General features: G+C 45.3%; 1 protein-coding gene across 2 annotated transcripts; it reads right to left on the bottom strand.

Moving 5' to 3' along the window:
• Positions 1–1,581: 1,581 nt before the first annotated feature.
• Positions 1,582–20,320, bottom strand: LOC114220731 (signal-regulatory protein beta-1-like). Of its 2 annotated transcripts, none has more exons than XM_028118806.2 (6): positions 20,192–20,320; positions 16,450–16,803; positions 13,688–14,008; positions 12,772–13,101; positions 8,960–9,067; positions 1,582–8,326 (listed from the first exon to the last, which is right to left on the bottom strand). In XM_028118806.2, exons 1-6 carry the CDS (start codon positions 20,256–20,258, stop codon positions 8,265–8,267), a joined length of 1,242 nt encoding a protein of 413 aa, XP_027974607.2. In that variant the 5' UTR covers positions 20,259–20,320; the 3' UTR covers positions 1,582–8,264. The 2 variants fall into 2 exon arrangements, with proteins under 2 accessions (XP_027974607.2, XP_087882859.1); XM_088026733.1 differs by having other exon boundaries at positions 1,582–8,428; positions 20,192–20,283.

The following is a 20,320-nucleotide window of genomic DNA, read 5'->3' as shown; positions in this document are numbered from 1 at the left end:
GGCTTTGCAACCAGATGTAGTTTAGGTTCCAATCCTGAATCCACTTTTTGGTGGCTGGCTTATATATCCTTTGACCATGAAATTTTCATTTGTATAGCTGAAATATTCAAAGGTGAGTTTATAGTCTGCACTTGGACAATTTCTTCTCCCCTTCAGTATGTGGCACATCCTCTACCCATTTGATCAAACCAAGAAGAGGCCCGTGTTCCACATCCTCAGTTGTCCACTCTTGTGTACAAATTACCAGACCCTGTTAGTTTTACCTCCTAAACACTTATTGAATCTGTTACTCCATCTCCATTGTCATCTCTGGTGTGAATGAAAACTATTACTTCCTAATAGGCTATCCCCAAATCTTTTGCCCACTGTAAGCTCTACTTCTACTTTATCCAGGGTCTACTACAACACAGATCTGAGTAAATCCCTTTTTTGTATAAACAATTTTGTAGATTTTCATTGCTCTTGTTTATTAAGACTGTTCGCTGTATTGTATATGGTCTATGGCATATACTATGTGGTATACCTTATATGGTATGTTGTATGTGATATGTGGTATATGGTGTATGGTATGTGGTATTTGGTAATGGTACATTGCATATGCCATGTGGTATGTGATATGTGGTATATGGTATATTGTATATGGCATATGGTGTAGTACATAGTATGTGGTATATGGTATATTATATATGGCATATGTGTCTGGTATGTTGTATATGATATATGGTAAGTGATAGGGTAAACAATCCATCCTTCAACGACTTCCTTAACACTTAGAGAAAAAAGGATCCCCACCTTTTCTGGTACCCACCACAGCCTGTCCCCTTCACATCAGGTTCCCTGGGAAACAGGTGTTGAGAGGAATATTAATAAGCAGGTCATTTTCAGGGAGTACTTTAGGATCCAATGGTAGCTAGGAGGAGCAGGGAGCGGAATTGTTTAGAAGAAGTTGAGCAGCAGTGAAGTCCTAAAGAAGACCTCAGTTGATCTCCTGTGGAGCTCTGGTGCTAGGATGTTTCTTCAGAGTTCTGAGCTGGGTTGAGAGGCTGGACCTTTACATCCCCATGTTGATGAGCCACTGGATGTGGCAATGTCCCAGGCATGACCTTGGGCATGGTGGCTCTCCTCAACTGAGGCCATCCCAAAGAGAGCTGACAGCTGAGGGCCATCTGCTCAGGCCTAGTGCATCGCAACCTCCCCCACCCTCTGCACAGCCCCTTCCACCTCAATTCCTTGGGCTCAGGACATGGATTAACTGCATCCCCCTCTGAGCTCCTAAAGCTACCCCACCTCACCCAAGCGTCCAGAGTTCTCTGACCCCTCTTGGTCTAACCTGGGCTTTACTAATTGGAAACATTTAGGATGAATATCATGGGGGACTGAGAAGCAGGTTCTTCTGGGATCTCTGAGTGCCTGGCTTTGGAGTGAGCTCTAGCAGAGGACAGAGGAAGGAGGAGAATGAACCTCAGAGCTGTGAAGTCAGATAAAACTTGGGTATAGAAACACAGAAGTCTCCCCACTGCACATTTCCTTGCCTTGTCACCCAAAGAGGTGCAAGAAGCAGAGATCCAGCTGAGGACAAGATGTTGACATATTTTTTAATAGACAAAATTTTTGAAACAGTTTTACATTTAGAATAAAATTGTGACAATAGTACAGAGTTCCAATATACAGCTGCACACAGTTTCCCCTCTTATTAGCATCTGACAGTAGTGTGGTACATCTGTGATAATTAATGAGCCAATATTGGTACATTATTATTAACCAAAGTCCATAGTATATTTAGATTTTACCTTAGCTTGGGCTGCTATAACAAAACACCATAAACTGGATGCCTTGAAACAACAGGAACTTACTTCTCACAGTCCTGGAGGCTGGAAGTCTGAGATCAGGGTGCCAGGATAGTTGGGTTGTGATGAGAAGCCTCTTTGTGGCTGTAGACTGCTGACAACTTACATTCTCACGTGGTGGATGGAGTGAGCTGGCTGGCCTCTTTTCCTGAGGGCATTGATCCCATTCATGAGAACTCTGCCCTCAAGACCTCATTACCTGTCAAAGATCCCACCTCCAAATCCCATCACACTGGGTATTAGATTTCAACACATGCACTTTGGAGAGACAGAGACATTCACTCCAGAAGAGATTTCCTTAGTTTTTACCCCATGTCCCTTTCTGTTCCAGAATTACCATGCAAGATACCACATTACATTTATTTGTCATGTTTCATTAGGTTTCTCTCATCTGTGACAACCTCTCCAACTTTCCCTGATGGTGATGGCCTGACAGTTTTGAGGTGTGCTGCTCAGCTATGTGGTGGAATGTCGTTGCAATTTGTCGGATGCATTTCTCTTAAGCAGACTGGGGTGATGAGCTTGGGGAGGAAGATCACAGAGGAAAAGTGCTGCTCTTATCACATTATATCAGGGAGCACACTGTGGCCGTGGTTTATGACTGCTGGTGAACTCATGATCACCTGGCTGAACTGTATTTTTCAGGGGTCCCCTCTGTAGTTACTCCTTTTTCCTCCTTTCCATTTTATCCTCTTTGGAAGGGAGTCACAACAAGCAGCCTGCCCTTCATTCATGGGCAGTTAGGGTTCTCTCCTGAGGGTGAAGTATCTAGTTAAATCATTTGGGACTTTATGCACAGGATATTTTTTCTTCTCTCAATTTATTAATTTATTCAATTATTTATTTATATCAATATGGGCTCAAAGTTATTTATTTCATATATGGGGTTATAGTCAGTCTTAGTCATTCAGGCAGCTATAACAAAATGTCCCAGGCTGGGCGGCAAATAAACAAAAGAAAGCTCTTGCTCACAGCTGAGGAAGCTGGAGTCTGAGATCATGGAGATAGCGTGGTTGGGAGAGGGCCCTCTACAGATTTCTCTTTGTGTCCTCACATGGCTGAAGTGGCTGGGGAGCTCTGGGGGGCCTCTTCTATAAGGGCTAATCCCACTCATGAGGGTGGAGCCCTCATGACCTGCTCACCTTCCAGGGGTCCCACCTGCTAACACCATCACATGGGCTTGAGTATTCTAACACTTGAATTTTGTGGGGACAAGAACATTCAGACCAGAACAGAACCAGATATACTACTTTACTTATTTGTTCCTCAAACTGTTACACTTTGACCATCGGGAGCTCTACCAGAAGGTTCCTGTACCTGTTTGACATACTCCAATTAGTGGGTTATTGTTTTGTTTTTTAAAGTTCCACTTGCTTACTTTCAGGATGATAAGAAATTCTGATAGAATTTTTAAACACAAGAAGAGAGTAGTAGTATTTAACAAAATGGTTTTAGGTACATGCAGCAGATGATGGAATGAAAAAAGATGTTATTTAAAATCTGACATCTTGTAAAAACTGATGTCTTCAAGGAAGTATTCCCCGATTTATTTTTTAAAAATGTGATGGCCTAAAACATGGCCATCATTGTCTGGCAACTGTGGACTGAGACAGTCCCTTTTCTGTCAGAGTCCACATCCTATTTGAGGAAGAGACAAACACACACAGGCAGTTCTCACTTTGCATGGTGTTGACATGCATGAATGTCAGTTTCCACAGGTCAGTTAAATACCATCAGTCCCCAAAACTTGGTTTCAGTTTCATTTCCCATGGAGGAATTTTCCATGAGCAATTGCATGATGTACAAACTTTGCTGCCAGCTCTTCTTCAGGCCACCAATCTCTATGTAACTAACAGGTGCTCATCACGATAAGTAAGCATCAAATCTTTCAAAGCCTGTAGTAGTGGTTCTCTGTGACTCTGTTACTCACTTTCCCACAGAGAGCAATGCAGATGGTTGTGTTGTCTCCTGGCCTCCCAGTGAGGAACCCAGGCATTGTACAAAAGTGAATAGTGGCAAAAGGGAATTGGCACAAAGCTGAAAGTGTGATGTAGAAATGAAAAGAGATGAGACTGGAGGTGAAGTTTGAACTGAATGTGAGTGGGGCTCATGAAGGCAGAGCTACCATGGGAATGGCAACTGGGATCCTGGTCCCCAGAGTGTGGATATGCAGCCAGAGGAGCAGAGTGAAGGCAAACTTACAACATCACTGAAGTCGTGGTGGTGGTTGTGGGGGGGGGCAAAGGGTGAAAATGTCAAATTAATAATTATTCAATTAATAAATATTAATTAATTAAATATTCAAATTAATATTGTAAGGATTCACAACATCAAAAGTGGAAGGGATGGAATGTTGGAAGTTGATCCCAGTTGAAACTGGAGTGATTCAGATGCTGGCTCTATATGGTCAACTATGTGATCAGAAGAGGCCAAGCACTGTGCACACTACTCTTGATGACTCTTTATAAAAAAATAGAACACTTCCCTTTTCAGTGTTTCTAATGTTTGAAATGACAGTACACCAAATAAATAATAGTTTTATTGTTTTTTCATTTCTCTATACATTCATAACTGACAGTTGGAGAATTTCTGTGTTTTGAAAAATGTTTTTAAAGGTCACAGAAAAATTGTTTTTCTCCCACTGATTATTGAGATGACTTTGCATGGTTTCAGCTGCACCATCATTGTTCTGTCCTGCACTATTGTGCAAAGTGAGCACTTATCATGTCAGCTAATCATAAGTACTAAGGAAACAATTTAATTAGGTTATGAGCTGTGGGAACACAGAGTGTGAGAGAGGAACTGATATCTTATATAGGGTGGTTTATGGAAAGGGCTTTTAATAAAGTGATATGTCAGCAGAGCTTGAAAGAGGGAGTGAGTGAGTCATGCAGGTGCATAGGGGGAAGAAGCAGAAGAGAGACACAGTTTGACTTCCATTTCCATAGAATCACTGTGGCTTAAACTGGAGAGCCTGTTAGAGACAAAGCAATAGTCCAGGAAGGGATGCTGGTGGAAGCAGCCCTGGGAGTGAGCAGTGTGCAGATTCTGGTTGGAGCTCACTGGGGTGTGGGAGGAGACTTGCACTCACTCCTGAGAGTTTTTCAGGAATTTTGCAAGTGAGTTGTTAAACACTGTTAGCCTGTAATTGGTCACAGTGGAAGTGTTGACACCACAGAAGTCCACAAGCACTACCAATCAGGCTTCTTTTCCCTTCTGAGAGTAGATTGTTTCACATTTACCCTCCCACCACTGGTCACAGCATTCTGAAGGCAGAATTGAATGTGGGATATAAAGAAAGAATGTTAAGGATGACTCCAGGTTTCTGGACTGCCAGCTCGAGTACATGAGCAGTGGGGTTGGGAAGGATGAAGGTGACAGAACAGTGTTCCCATCACAGGGAGGAGGGACCCTTCCCTCTGGGACTGAAGAGTAGCATATGTAGGCAAAGAGGAAGGAGAATAATTTCTCCTCTGCAAACCAGGATGGGATGCATTCTATTTTTTTTTAAATTTTATTTTATTATGTTATATTAGTCACCAACACATCATTAGTTTTTGATGTAGTGATCCATGATTCATTGTTTTTAACACCCAGTGCTCCATGCAATACATGCCCCCCTTAGTACCCATCACCAGGCTAACCCATCCCCCCACCCTCTCCCCTCTAACACCCTCAGTTCGTTTCTCAGAGTCCATAGTCTCTCGTGGTTCATCTCTCCCTCCAATTCCCCCCCTTCATTTTTCCCTTCCTTCTCCTAATGTCCTCCATGCTATTCCTTATGTTCCACCAATAAGTGAAACGATATGATAATTGACTTTCTCTGCTTGACTTATTTCACTTAGCATCATCTCCTCCAGTCCCATCCATGTTGATGTAAAAGTTGGGTATTCATCCTTTCTGATGGCTGAGTAATATGCCATTGTAGATATGGACCACATCTTCTTTATCCATTCATCTGTTGAAGGGCATCTCGGCTCTCTCCACAGTTTGGCTATTGCGGACATTGCTGCTATGAACATTGGGGTGCATATGGCCCTTCTTTTCACTACATCTGTGTCTTTGGGGTAAATACCCAGGAGTATAATTGCTGGGTCATAGGGTAGCTCTATTTTTAAATTTTTGAGGCACCTCCACACTGTTTTCCAAAGTGGCTGTACCAACTTGCATTCCCACCAACAGTGTAAGAGAGTTCCTCTTTCTCCATAACCTTTCCAACATTTGTTGTTTCTTGCCTTGTCAATTTTTGCCATTCTGACTGGTGTAAGGTGGTATCTCAATGTGGTTTTGATTTGAATTTCCCTGATGGCTAATGATGATGAATATTTTTTCATGTGTCTGTTAACCATTTGTATGTCTTCTTTGGAGAAGTGTCTGTTCAAGTCTTCTGCCCATTTTTTGACTTGATTATGTATTTTTTGGGTGTTGAGTTTGAGAAGTTCTTTATAGATCTTGGATACCAGCCCTTTATCTGTAGTGTCATTTGCAAATATCTTCTCCCATTCTGTGGGTTGCCTCTTTGTTTTGTTGACTGTTTCCTTTGCTGTGCAGAAGCTTTTTATCTTGATCAAGTCCCAAAAGTTCATTTTTGCTTTTGTTTCACTAGCTTTTGGAGATGTATCTTGAAAGAAGTGGCTGTGGCCGATGTCGAAGAGGTTGCTGCCTATGTTCTTTAGGATTTTGACGGATTCCTGTCTCACATTGAGGTCTTTCATCCATTTTGAGTTTATCTTTATGTATGGTGTTAGAGAATGATCGAGTTTCATTCTTCTGTATATAGCTGTCCAATTTTCCCAGCACCTTTTATTGAAGGGACTGTCTTCTTTCCATTGCATATTTTTTCCTGCTTTGTTGAAGATTATTGACCATAGAGTTGAGGGTCCATATCTGGGCTCTCTATTCTGTTCCATTGGTCTATATGTCTGTTTTTGTGCCAGTACCATGTTGTCTTGGTGATCACTGCTTTGTAATATAGCTTGAAATTGGGCAACGTGATGCCCCCAGCTTTGTTTTTCTTTTTCAACATTTCCTTGGCGATTTGGGGTCTTTTATGATTCCATACACATTTTAGGATTGTTTGTTCCAGCACTTTGAAAAATGTCATTGGAATTTTGATCAGGATAGCATTGAAGGTATAGATTGCTCTGGGTAGCATAGACATTTTAACAGTGTTTATTCTTCGGATCCATGAGCATGGCATGTTTTTCCATCTTTTTGTGTCTTCTTCAATTTCTTTCATGAGTGTTCTGTAGTTCCTAGAGTATAGATTCTTTACCTCTTTGATTAGGTTTATTCCTTAATCCCCAAACCAGGCAAAGACCCCATCAAAAAGGAGAATTTCAGACCAATGAATATGGATTCCAAAATCCTCAACAAAATCCTAGCTAATAGGATCCAACAAAACATTAAAAGGATCATCCACCACGACCAAGTGGGATTTATCCCTGGGATGCAAGGGTGGTTGAACATTTGCAAATCAATCAATGTGATAGAACACATTAATAAGATGAGGGAGAAGAACTGTATGGTCCTCTCAATTGATGCAGAAAAAGCATTTGACAAAATACAACATCCTTTCCTGATTAAAACTCTTCAGAGTATAGGGATAGAGGGAACATTCCTCAAGTTCATAAAATCCATCTATGAAAAACCCACGGCAAATATCATCCTCAATAACGAAAAGCTGGGAGCCTTTCCCTTAAGATCAGGAACACGTCAAGGATGCCCACTCTCACCACTATTGCTCAGCATAGTACTAGAAGTCCTAGCAACAGCAATCAGAGAACAAAAAGAAATAAAAGGTATTCAAGTTGGCAAAGAAGAAGTCAAACTCTCTCTTTTTGCAGATGACATGATACTTTATGTGGAAAACCCAAAAGACTCCACCCCCAAATTACTAGAACTCATGCAGCAATTCAGTAATGTGACAGGATACAAAATCAATGCACAGAAATCAGTTGCTTTCTTATACACTAACAATGCAACTGTAGAAAGAGAAATTAGGGAAATGATTCCATTTACAATAGCACCAAAAACCATAAGATACCTCGGATGGTTTCTATTAAGACCCAATGGAGAACCTAACCAAGGCTGGGGAGGCTGGGGCTTGGCAGGAATAACTCCTGAAAGCATGGACATAAGTGTGTAGTTCGTGGCCACAGTCTCCAGGAGATGGATGAGAGATACCTGGTCTGTGTAGATGTGACTTGTTTCTCACAAGTCTCTGCATCAGTCCCCAGAGCAAGTTCCCATGGCCCCTGCTGAGGATCTGATATGAAGACCCAGCTCTGGGAGCATCAAAGACTCTGAGAAGGAGCAGCAGGAGGTGTGGGCAGCTGGGTCTCTGGGGGAAGCAAGGCATTTGGAGCAGGGTTGTTGTGGAAGCTTCTAGTTGTTCCTTCTCTTAGGCTGGATCTCTCAGGGAAGGAAGGAGGCAGCAGACACTGAGGGTGGCATGTAGCAGGGGAGGAAGGTAGGTGCTGTAGGACCCATGTTCACCACAGTTAATTATCTGCTCATCATTCCAGAAATGTTCCCCATGTGTCTCCTATGTCCTTGGTGCTATTTTCCTCCTGGGACACCTGTTGTGAGAGGACAGGCAGCCCCTGATATAGGATTCTGCCACCTAAGCCTTCATCCCTTAGGGCCTGATCCCCATCCCCATTCCCTCTTGTCTGTCCCACAGAGGGACAGGCAGGAGCCATCCTTAGAGCTGTCATCTGGCACCTGTCAGCATTCTCTTAGATGTGGACTCCTTGCACCCAAAGGACACCAGTGCTCAAATAATTTAGAGATTGTCTCCAAGGGTTCCTCCCACCTAGCTGCCTCTCATTCAGCCCCTCTGCCCACTTCCTTCCCAGAATCCCTAGGACCTTGTGCAAATCCCTTAATAGCCTTTGACTCCACCCACCTCCTACAGATCCCCACATGTTTCTTGGGAGTTTGGAACATCTCAGAGGGATACCAGAGATTCCTGAGGGTATGGAGATAGGTGTGCCCTGCTCTTTACTCCAGGTGGGTGCTGACCTTGTGTGACCTGTGCGTTGCCCATCTTCCTGACCTGGCTCCTTCTGGGACTGAAATTTGCTTGCCATCCCTGACCCACAACTTACAGTCAGATCTTCTCTTTCTGTGGGCATAGATGGCAGAGACAGTGATGAGCAGCAGCAGCTTTGGGCCCAGAGTGACAGCTACCAGGAGTAGCGTAGACAGCTCTGGGTCTGGAAATGAAGAGATAGGAGGCACCATCAGAGTAGGCATCTAGGTCCTATTCCCAGGGGCCTCCATTTACCCCATCCCAGGTGATTCAAACTTATTAATGCTCTGGAGGTCATTAATATCCTCCCCTGTGATCAGGCTCAAGGCAGAATTTGGCGTAAGAAGTTCTTCAATCACTCACCCCTTTCTTACTGCCAGGTGGGAAGAGATGGGGAGAATGAGCACTCAGTAACATGTAAGTTTGGCTTACTGCTTGGTCCTCACACCCAATTGGGTAGGTCGTATACCCTCTATCTGATGAGGAAAGAGGCTCCTAGTTTATAGAGGGTCAAAAGATGAGGTGGTTCAGACCCAGGGATATTCCTCACTGCTATCCTGCAGGATGATTCTGAGACCTTGTCTTTGGAGCAAGACAAATCCAAACTCTGCGGGTCATAGGGACAAACGTCAGCCTGGCCTCAAGTGGAGTGAGAATAGATGTCATGGTCAGTGAGAGGCAAGGCTGCCCTGCTTTGCTCCATGCACAGGGCTTAAAGACTCTATGTACAAAGGTGAGGAGACCTGCTGGCTGGACAACACACCGGGGAGGCAAGGAAATGGGGTCTAATGCTCAGGAGGGTTTCAAACACCATCCAGGCCACCTGGACCCCAGTGCCAATGTCAGCTGACATCTTTCTGTTTGACATAGAGGTTGGATCTGTAAATACAGCTTCAGATTCTTTGACTTTTTACAATGACTGGTTTTTGTTTTTATATTATTCAAAGAAATTGAAATAATTTTTGAAATATATGGAATAATTTTAAAGGAAGGAGCAGAGAGCTCACCATACTTGCCCCTGGCATATTAGAGGATGGCAGATCTCTGCTGGGTGGCCCTCTGGACTTTTTCTCAGTTGAAAGAGCTGTATTGCCCATGTTTGCACCTGCTTCTAGAGGGCAGCCTTCAGCAGAGGTCTGGAGGAAGTGGGGATACAGAGGCTTAGCCCCTCTGCTGGATTTAATATACTCAAAAAGAGCATCCAGCATGCCAGCTCTCTGTCTGAGGCTGAGTCTTGCTGTACTGCACTGTTTTTAACATCTCCCTTTGCCAGTCCTGCCTCCTTCCCTTTCTCACAAATGTGGATTAGCAGTACTCCACAGTGAGCTTTCTCTCTTCTCATATCATCTTAGAGTCTGCTTCCAGGGAAGCTGACATGTAGGGTTTGTCTGGGAGGGGTTTGGATTGCCAGCTCTAATGGGCACTGTTGGACATGGGTCTCTATCAGCTGGCTGGCCAAGATGTCCCCAGCCCTGATGGGAGGTAGAGCAGGGTAGGTCCCAGTTTGCCCTGCTACTGTCACTGCTGAAACCTCACTGTGGTGACCTGGGTTGGTATAAGCAGAGGAGGGGAGTATCCTTGTATTCTGGTAATGAGTTGATCATTATAAGAACTACAGGTTGGGTGGCTATTGCTGGGCATCAGTCCTTCACAGAAAGACAATACAATGTGAAGACCAATTGATCACACAGGAAAAGTTCTTTGTGAATGTCAGAAGACTTCCAGGCAACATTGTAGACTGTTACCTCCTAGAGCTGAAGGGCAGAAAAAGCTTGAGGACATAATTGGGTCCGATATAATCATAAGAGCATCAGCGCCACAGAGAGGATTGAATTCTCGGCTACAGGGCACCTGTTTGTCAAAACAGGGCTGTGATGGGAAACATGGGAAAGACATACTGAAATGTGGGATAGGAACACTGGGGCCAAGGCATTCAAAGCCCACAAGGTGCTAGTTGGCTGGTGAGGACAAGGCAACAATTTAGCTACTCATCTCGGAATATAGCCTCTTAACTCAAAGAAAAAACAATAAAAGGACAGTAAATTCTATGGAAAACTGGTTCTCCGTAGTCGTTGAAGAGCAATGCCCAAACTGTGAAATCTCTGAGAGAAAAAGAGAAAAATCATGAAATTCAAATGCACAATTTCCTATGTGATTGCCCCGCTACCTTCATCAGCCACAGGAAAGGGCAGGAGAAACAGACAAGGGCAGGTAGCCAAGAAACCTGAGAATTATTTGGAAATCCCTTCAACAATATTAAATCCAGCTTAAATTAGAAAATACTGGAAATGTGTCCTGTGGTCCAGACACAGATTTGAAACCCCTTCTAAAGTATGCCTGGCCCAAGAGGGTTGGGCTGGCACCCCCCAGAATCTGTAAATATGGTATCTTACCCTGCAAGAGCAACTGCATGGTAATTAGCTAGGGTCTTGAGGGGATCGTTATCTTGGACTATGGGAATTGGAGCCACAGAGACCCTTAAAGTGAAGGAGGGAAGCCGGAAAGTGGGAGCAAGAGGCATGACAACCACAGCAGAGGTTAGTGCATGCAGGGGCCTTGGCAGAGGAATGGGGCTGCTTCTAGGAGTTGGAACAGCAAGGACACAGACTCCCACAGAGCCCCCAGAAGGAATGCAGTCCGGCCACCCTATTTTAGTCTTTATACCTCTAGCAATGGGAGTTGATGAATGTGTGTTGTTTTAAGCTATTAAGTGTGTGCTAATTATTACAGCAGCAATAAAAATACAGAGAGGCATGGAAATTTTAAAAGGACAGAATATGAATAAAAGGGTCAGGCACAATTTAAAATGCACAAAAGGAGGGGGGAAAAGAAAAGAAAAAACAATAAAATTGAAAAGAGAAGTAATAGAGAAAATCGCTGAAACAAAAGTGGATTCTTTGAAAAGATTGGTAAATTTGAAACACTTCTAGCATTTTTGACAACAAACACTATAAGAAATGACACATTTCCAATATGAAGAATGAAACGGGATATCACTACCGACCCTACAGACATTAAGGATAACAAGGTAATATTAGGAGCAGCTCTATGGGCAGAAATTTGACAACTCAGAGAAAATGGACCGAATTCCTCAAAAGCACAACTTGGCATGAGCATCCAATATGAAAGAAGAATTTGAGTAGCCCTAGCCATTCAGATTCTTTTCAAATCAACAAAAGAATTATGGAGGCCCAGGTGTTTCACAGGAAAACTCGTTCAAGCATTTACAGATGAACTAAAACCAAGTTAGATGCAGAAAATAAAGTTATAGTAGATGTTTCAGAAAAACGGAATATATATTCCATTTTAGATGATATGAGGGAATTATTGTTAATTTTATGAAGTGTGTAATCGTATTGGTTTTGTAGACAAAGCAATGTCATTAATCACATGACTACAGAATTGTGGATTCCATTTGCGACTAGATGTGCATCCATGACTAAGTCGTTAGTGGACACAATGATGCAACTTCCGCATACTTCTGGTTTTACGAGGTATTTGCTGGGATGATGATGAAAAAGTCTACAAGGAATAAAAAGCACACCCAGTTGAGAAGAACAAGAGGAGGGGTTGGCTGGTCTGGCATTGTGACGTAATCACTGTCAGGTGAAGAAGCAGGAGGCAGGACCCTAACAACAAGATCATCTCCCTCCCTCTCTTCTTCCTTTCGCTAATGCATATTTATGTCAAAAGATCTACAAGTATATCAAGTCTTACCATTGATCATCCTGGAATGTGGGTTTTGGGAGAAAGGAGCTCACATCAAAATTCTAGTTTATATCTATAGACTTCTGGATTATTCTATTATAAGCATGAATTACTACTTTTCACATAAAAAAAAAACAAAAGGTAAAATTTAAATGCCAGATCATGTGGCACAAGCCTCACCAGAGTTTCCATCTGTACACTGGCCTTTTTGGTGGGCAGAGGTCTCCAGTATATGGCTTTTGGTGACCACCCACTGGCCATCATGCTTCACCTTGCAGGTGAGCACCATCTCCTCTGTGAGGGCAGATAAATTCACCAGAAGCCAGCTAATCCAGTTAAAGATCCCATCCTTGTTCTCTGTGATGCTTGAGGTCGTTTCTGTTCGGGACACGTTTCCGTTCTCCAACCAGGTCAGCTGTAGGCGCTGGGGGTAGAACTTCATTGCTTGGCACGTGACCTTCACCTGGTTCTCTGCAATGCATTGCTGGGAAACCACCAAGATGGGTGGAACTGAAACAGCATAGAACAGAAGCTCTGACCTTATGGAATAGACAGATCACAGGGGAAGGGCTCCAGAACTTAGCTCACATGACACAGCAAAAGAATCACCCAGAACAGTGCTAGGTACGCAGCTGGTGCACAAACACTGAGTGTAGTCTTTGCATATGAATGAAATTCCTAAGCACAGTGCCCAGTACACTGTAGGTGCTCAAGGACTTGTATCTCCTATTAGGGTAAGAATGAGTGAAATCAAGATACTCAGCCTATGGCATGTAGTTGGAATAGAATAACTAGAAAAATAAATGAAATCACCAAGCACACGGTGGCTTGGATTACAGTAGGTGCTCAATAACTGGAATTGCTATGGTAAAGTAAACTGCCTAGCAGAGTGCTTGGCACATGATAGGTGTTCACCAGGCAGCTATCATGAAAACAGTAGGAGGTGAGTGAACATCTAGACGCAGGGTGATTGGGAGGGTCTGTCATTGGATCCCTGGGGTCCAGGCAATGGACCGCCTGGGGCAGAGAGTGGGGGGAGGGGCAGGCTCAGACTTGGGGGCCAGACCCGGTTTGGGCTGGGGTGAAGAGAATTTACCTCGGAGGACCTCAGACAAGTTGGCAGTCCCACGAAGAGGAGGGCCCCCCTGCAGGGTCACGTGGGTCACCTCGCAGATGACCTGGGAGTGAACATCCCCCGGGGCCAGCACCAGCCTGGTTGTGCTGGAGATGCTGTAAGAAGTGCTGTTTCCCTCTGGGTCCATGGTGGTCTGGAGGGCTGCCAGCTCATTCCCGTTTTTGAACCATCTCAGGGTGATGTTTTTGGGGGAGAAGCCGTGGGACTTGCAGGTGAAGTTGACGGTCTGCTCTGGCAAGGCCCTGGCCATGGGACCCGACACCACGGGGGGAGAGGGTTTGGCTACAAGAGGAGCATTTATGAACAGTAAGCATGACTGTGGTCATCAGCACTAAGGGTACGTGTGTGACACTGTGGAGAACCTTCCGCCCTTCTGATCATGTGGGGAGGGCCGTGCCATCTCCTCTCCCACAGAGGAGGACCCGAGGTTCCAGAGCTGAACTCTGAGTCGGGGAGCTGGGCCCAGGTGCAGTTCCAGGCCTGAGTTCAAGTCCCCCTTCTCGTCTCTGCCAGGTGATTTCCCTCTGATCTGGCCACAGGAATGACATTTCTGATGGGTCTCACTCTTGGTATCAACCATCCTAGCCGCCTCCCTGCAAACCTCACTGAGTTCAGAGACCCTGTGCAGCAGTCCCTGCAGGGGGAAGTAGGGGTGGAGTGGGACCCCCATGGAAGCCAGGACCAGGCTGGCCAGCCCACGGGAGGTGTGGCCGTGGCACCGCGTGGCTCTTCCTCTGTGACATGGGACAGCATGCCTTTCTCTTTCCCGGGGTTGCAGGGAGGGGCAAGTAAGGGAATGCAAGCAGTTTTGCTTAGAATTTATCAATGAAATGCAGATGGAAAGCAGCAGATGAATCAGAAAATGGTTGACAGTAACCTCAGCCTCATTATACTGTTAAAATCCCCCTCGGAATATTCATCCCAACCCTACTCAATAGAGCCTGCTTGCCCCTGTTTAGCATCAGGGCTTTGGAAATTATTCCCTGTGATCCCTTACCTGTACAAATAAAGACAACTTTGTGGGTACCAGCGCTCCCCCCGGGTAGTCTCTGTCTCTACCTCACCAAGGAGCCAACCGACTTTGGCCAGTTACAAAGGGGCTGCTCCTCACTCCCCACTGCCTCCCAGGGGGACTTCCTGTGGCCTCCATGTGTTTCATCCATGACAGAGCAAGTGTCTCACCTTCTCCAGCCTGACAGTGCCTGCCACCATCCTACTCCCTCTGAGATTCTCCACTGCAAGCAAGCACTTATGGGGAGGGGTCACTCAGGGTGCACAGACCTGCTAAATCTGTTACAACAGAGGGAAGATGTGGAGTCCTGACAGCTGAGTCTAGAATACGCATTCTTGCTCAGGGGACCCAAAACACCCTCCAGGATGTGCCTCCTAGTCATCCTCAGTCTGCAGAGCCAAGAATGGGGTGCCCAGTGTTGCTGGGATTGTCCAGCCCCTCTGTTCTGTCCAGGTTCCTGCCTCAGGCTGCTCAGTGAAGGACAACACCACACAACAGGGAAGGACTCCTGATGCTCCTACATGTGAGGAGCCATGCCCTCCAGGAACAGGCTCAACACTTTACAAGATGTTTGCATATCTGTCTGATCTGGGGGTGCAAAGCTAGCCCACCTCTCCCTGTGAGTTTTCTTAATGCTTACTGCTGAAAAAGAGAACAAGATTTACAAGAGTTTCAAGGACAGGGTTGGAACTTTCTCCCACTTTGGTCAGCACAGTGAGTGTGCAGAGAGCAGGGCTGTGAGCTAGGCTGTGCTTTCCTTCCCTACTCAGGCCATCTCTGCTGGGCCTCAGTGTCCTCATCTGTAAAAGGGGCTGAGATGGTCTCTTCTGACTCCATCCATTCTCATCCAGGGCATCAGCTGTGTGGGCAGCTTGGGGAAGAGGAAGGAGTGTTCTCCTAGGAGGCACAGATCTGCCTGGTGGTGGAGCCACGTACTAGTGCTGGTGCCCAGGCATGGGAATTATTCCTGGGAACTTCTGTAACACCTGCACAATCAGGATACAGCCACCTTCATGCCTATGTCCAGGGGCTGTGGGGAGTTTCAGTTACTATTATGTGAGTCAGTCCCTAAATTGCATGAAGCTTTTCTGGAAGACCCACAACAAATGCCCAACCTCTGGCATCTTCTCTAACCTGGGCTCTCAGAGTAAACAGTGAGCCTGTGCCTCTTCTCACTGTGATTCTTTGAGAGGTGAAAGAAAGAAAGACATTGTCCCACCTCCCTGTCCTTAGTGCATTCATCCACAGGAAGGGAAGGGAATGTAGGCTTCATGACAGAGGAGCTGTTGCCTGTTTTGTTCCCTGCTGATTCCCCAGCACCCAGAGCGGAGCCTGCACACAGCAGGTGCTCAGTAAGTGCTGAGTAGAGGAGTCAGCCACATGGAGGGGATCGCTCTCTGGAGGCAGGAGTAACACTGGGCCATACGACTGAGCAAGTCACTCAAATTATTAGTCCCTCGTTCCTGGACCTGGAGGACTGCTGAGGATTGGAAAAAGTAAGAGTAGTGGAGCCTGCAGACTGGACTTCCACCATTTCCCAGCCGAGTGAACCTGAGCAAATATCATGACCTCCCCAGACCTCAACTCCCTGATCTATGGAAGGGGCTGAAGTCAGGGGCACCCACCACAACACCCAATCCTTACAATGGAGTGCATTCTTATTGACTTGTTGTCACAACCAGGGGATAAAGGACGTCCAGGTTATACTCACCACTTACAGTGACCTGGGTGCCTCGTCCAGACTTAAACTCCACATAAGGGGTCCCTTTCTGGAACTTCACACAGTAGTAGGTTCCGGTGTCTGCTGGGGTGATGTTACTGATGCGGATGGAAAAGTCCCGGTTGTTTCTCTTTGTGGTGTCTGAAACATTTGTCACTCGGGGGTAGTGGCCTCCTCTGAAACTGAAGATTAACTGCCGGGCTGGCCCTGTTCCCCTGAACCACTCAACCGGCCCACTGGGGAGCAGGGAGGTCAGGGTGCAGCGCAGAGTAGCTGTCTGTCCAGCTGCGACAGACACTGACTTCTCAGGCTGGATCACCTGCAGCTCCGTCTCACCTGCCACACCTGGAGGGAAAACAAAGATCATCCTGACGTGATCCTGGATGTCTCCTCACGTGTGTATCCACAGCTCACTGAGTGCACATCGTGAGCGGGCCGTGACCTCGGCACATTGCATGTACGTGGCATGGAGCCCTCACCACGAGCCTGTAACGTGAGACTGTATCACAAATGAGGATGAAGACACGGAGACACTCAGTGATGTGGCACAGAGCAGGTTTGACTTTGCAGTTGGATTTCCCACCTTGGCGACTAGCCAGTGTCTAGAGAAATCAAGAAATATGAAATCATTCCTTCTTACTTGAAGTGTCCTAAAAACCAGGCAGGGATTTAAATCACAGGAGCAGACTGCTGTGTCACGACTCATACACCCAGTGTTCTTTTCCATTTCTTAACTACTCCTCATGGAGAAAATCTGTGGTTCACCCTTGCAGAGCGTGAACTGGTAAAACCCATGCTCTTAGTATTATTTGCAACCAAATATCCTCCTAAGGAGGGCACGTGCTATTACAGGCAGGTCTTGGTTGTGCCAAGAACACATGTACTTTGGTCTCTAAGTCTGGAGAAGAAGATTGGGGTCGGCAAGCTGAACTGCTAAGACAAAAATGGGAAGAAATAGGAATGCACCATGGAGGGAGAAATGGAGGGAACATGGGAGGGAAGAGGTCAGAGGGAACAGAGAGTCAAGAGGGGCCAAGGCAAGGGAAAAACTCTACCATTTGTGTATCTATAATCCTCCTATTTCCAAGGCCCAGGCCTTGCCCCTGAACTATGATTTGTATGTCCAAACACCATTTGACTTTTTTCTTAGATAGAAGTAAACCTGTCACAGTAACATGTCTTAAACCGAACTCAGTTTCCCACACATGCTTGCATATCTCAGCTGAGGCACCTTTATTTTCCCAGATGCTTAGGTCCCAACCCTTGGGTGCCTTTCTTTCCCACCTCAAGTCCTATGCACCAGGACACCTAAGGGCTCCCCTGCTGCATGCACCCACAATCTGACCGCTTTCCCGTTCCTCCTGGCTGCTGTCTTGGTGGTTTTCCTCATTTGCTTGGATGCAATGAGCTCTTGAGTGCTCTAGCTGCTTCTATCTATGCCCCGGGGTACTCCATTCTCAAACAAATGCTAGAATACTCTAAAACTCATGCCAGATCATGTCACTTCTGTTTTCCAAACCTTGCAATAGTCACCATTTCATTCAGAATAAAAGCCCAGATCCTTGAGCAGAGCAAGAGGATTCTACTCTCATGCTGTTCCCATGCTGTCCAGGAAGGCTCCTCCCCCAGAAAATCACATGGCTCATTCCCCCACCTTCTTACAATCTTTGCTCAATTCTATCTTCTCTATGATGCCCACCCAGGCTGCCCATTCAAATACGTCTTACCCTGAAGATTCTCTCATTGTCGTAACCAGCTGTACTGTCATATGTTTTCCTTCACACTCATCAATTTCTGTATTCTGTGTTATTTACTGATTTGTTGTGTCTATTGTCTCCTGTCCTTTCCCCCACTATGATAGGACTTCTACAAAGGCCACTTCTTTTTCTCTTTTATTCATCAATACGCCCTACGTTCATGTAAGAGTTCTTGTCCCCTAGTAGGTATATAGTTAACATTTGTATAATGTGTGAATTGCCCAATGTGACCCCTATCTGACACCAGGAAGTCTATTTTCAGTGGAGAAATTCTCAGGACATTATATCAGAAGCTGTTTCCCACATAGATGACTTGGAGGAAAGAAACAGTTGCATATACCCAGAAAGCAGAAGCATTTGATAGAAGCAAACTACATGTATTCTTCACCACACCAAACCCTTCCCCACACTGATTGGAAGATCTGCAGAAATCTCATGGGATGGAAGTGAGGCCATAGGGTTTGAAAAGAGCAATGGTTAGACCTGTGAGATCCAGAATCAAACTGCCTCAGTTCAAAGCCTAACCCTACCATTTATACTGAGTGACCTTGGACTTTTCTGTGCCTCCTTTTCTTATCTGCAAGGTAGGGGTGACAAGAATGTCTACCTTGGATGCAAAGATCACATGACATAATGGACATAGGCATTTCCAGGTGTGTGTGGCACATGGTGAGTGCTCAGGAATTTAAAAAGTTTTTTTTTAATTTTATTATGTTAGTCACCATACAATACATCATTAGTTTTTGATGTGGTGATCCACGATCCATTGTTTTCGTATAACACCCAGCGCTCCATGCAGTACGTTATTACTTGTGAGATTTCCTGAGGCATGGAGACATCAGTGGATACTAGATGTTGGGATCCTGATATGCATATGGATATAATTACAGATGCAGTTCACACAAGCAGGAGTCTCCGAATTTTTATTCCTTTCTTTCCCCACCCACTTGAATCCAGCATGGAGGGATCTCTAAGGTAGTAATGCACAAGGTTCTACTCGTTTTACCAAGAGAAAAGTTTGTTTAAGTTAAGAGGTTGGTGGAGGGTGAGAGGTAAGTTTAGAGAATTAAAAAAAAGGGTGAGTAGCTGAGAGGGAACCAAACATCTATTTAATGTGCATCTCACATAGACTAGATGTGATATGAGGAGAAAAAGCAGTGTTTTCAAAAATCCCATGTGTGTGCCCACATGCATATGTGTACCTTTCCCTATGCCCACTCCTATACACACACACACACACACACACACACACACACACACACACAGGTAATTGCATTCCCTGTATATGGAAAGTGTAGCCTAGCATGCTAATATACAGATTGTTTTGAGGATTAAATGAAATTATAATACATGTTAAACTTCAGTGACAATTTTGGCACATAAGAAACATCCAACACATCATTAACAAAAGTTTGTGAGTACCCACAGCACAAGTGGAAATCAGTAGACCTCTGAGTGTGATAAGTGATGGCTATTTTTCAGTTTGCCTCTCTGTGTTTTCTGATGTTTCTGCAATTAGCCTCCACTGAGGAGCCAAGCAGTATAAAATGGTGAACGGAATGAACTGTTGAGTTGAGTGGCCTGGACAGGAATCCCAGCTGCTCCACTGACTTAGGTAGGTGACACTGGGGTGGTGCCTCACTCTGCCTCAGTTTCCCCATCTGCAAATCAGGAGTACAGTCTGAGCTATCAGGCAGGAATGTTGTGAATATTAGATCAATGAACACACACAAAGTTGTCACTGTTACCAATTGCATTGACTATTTGGACGCCTCTGGTAACCAGCTGCAGGTGATGGATCCATAGAGGAAATGCTCAGATCCCTGACTTCATGCTCTCAGATGACACCCAGTCCTTGGCCTTCTATGGAGGATCTGGGTAGCACACCTGTGCTTACCTGGAGGCCTTAAATATCCAGGAGCAGGGAGAAGTTGAGGAGGCAGGGAATGGGGAGTCTCCCCCAAGGCAATGCTTACCTGTGAGTCCCAACAGCAGAGCCAGCAGCAGATAAGGAAGGCAGGGCCTGGAGGCAGGGGCTGACATTGTGGAGGTCTGAGGATCACGCTCTCTGTGGGAAGATGGGGACTCTGTTTTGTGGAAAGAAA

This window comes from Eumetopias jubatus, unplaced genomic scaffold (genome assembly GCF_037043125.1).
Source record: "Eumetopias jubatus isolate StellerSeaLion01/CBP00866 unplaced genomic scaffold, mEumJub1_p1.0 scaffold_9, whole genome shotgun sequence".
NCBI classification, from domain to species: domain Eukaryota; kingdom Metazoa; phylum Chordata; class Mammalia; order Carnivora; family Otariidae; genus Eumetopias; species Eumetopias jubatus.
The sequence above is the reverse complement of the archived record's forward strand: the minus strand, read 5'-3'. Positions and strand labels throughout refer to the sequence as shown.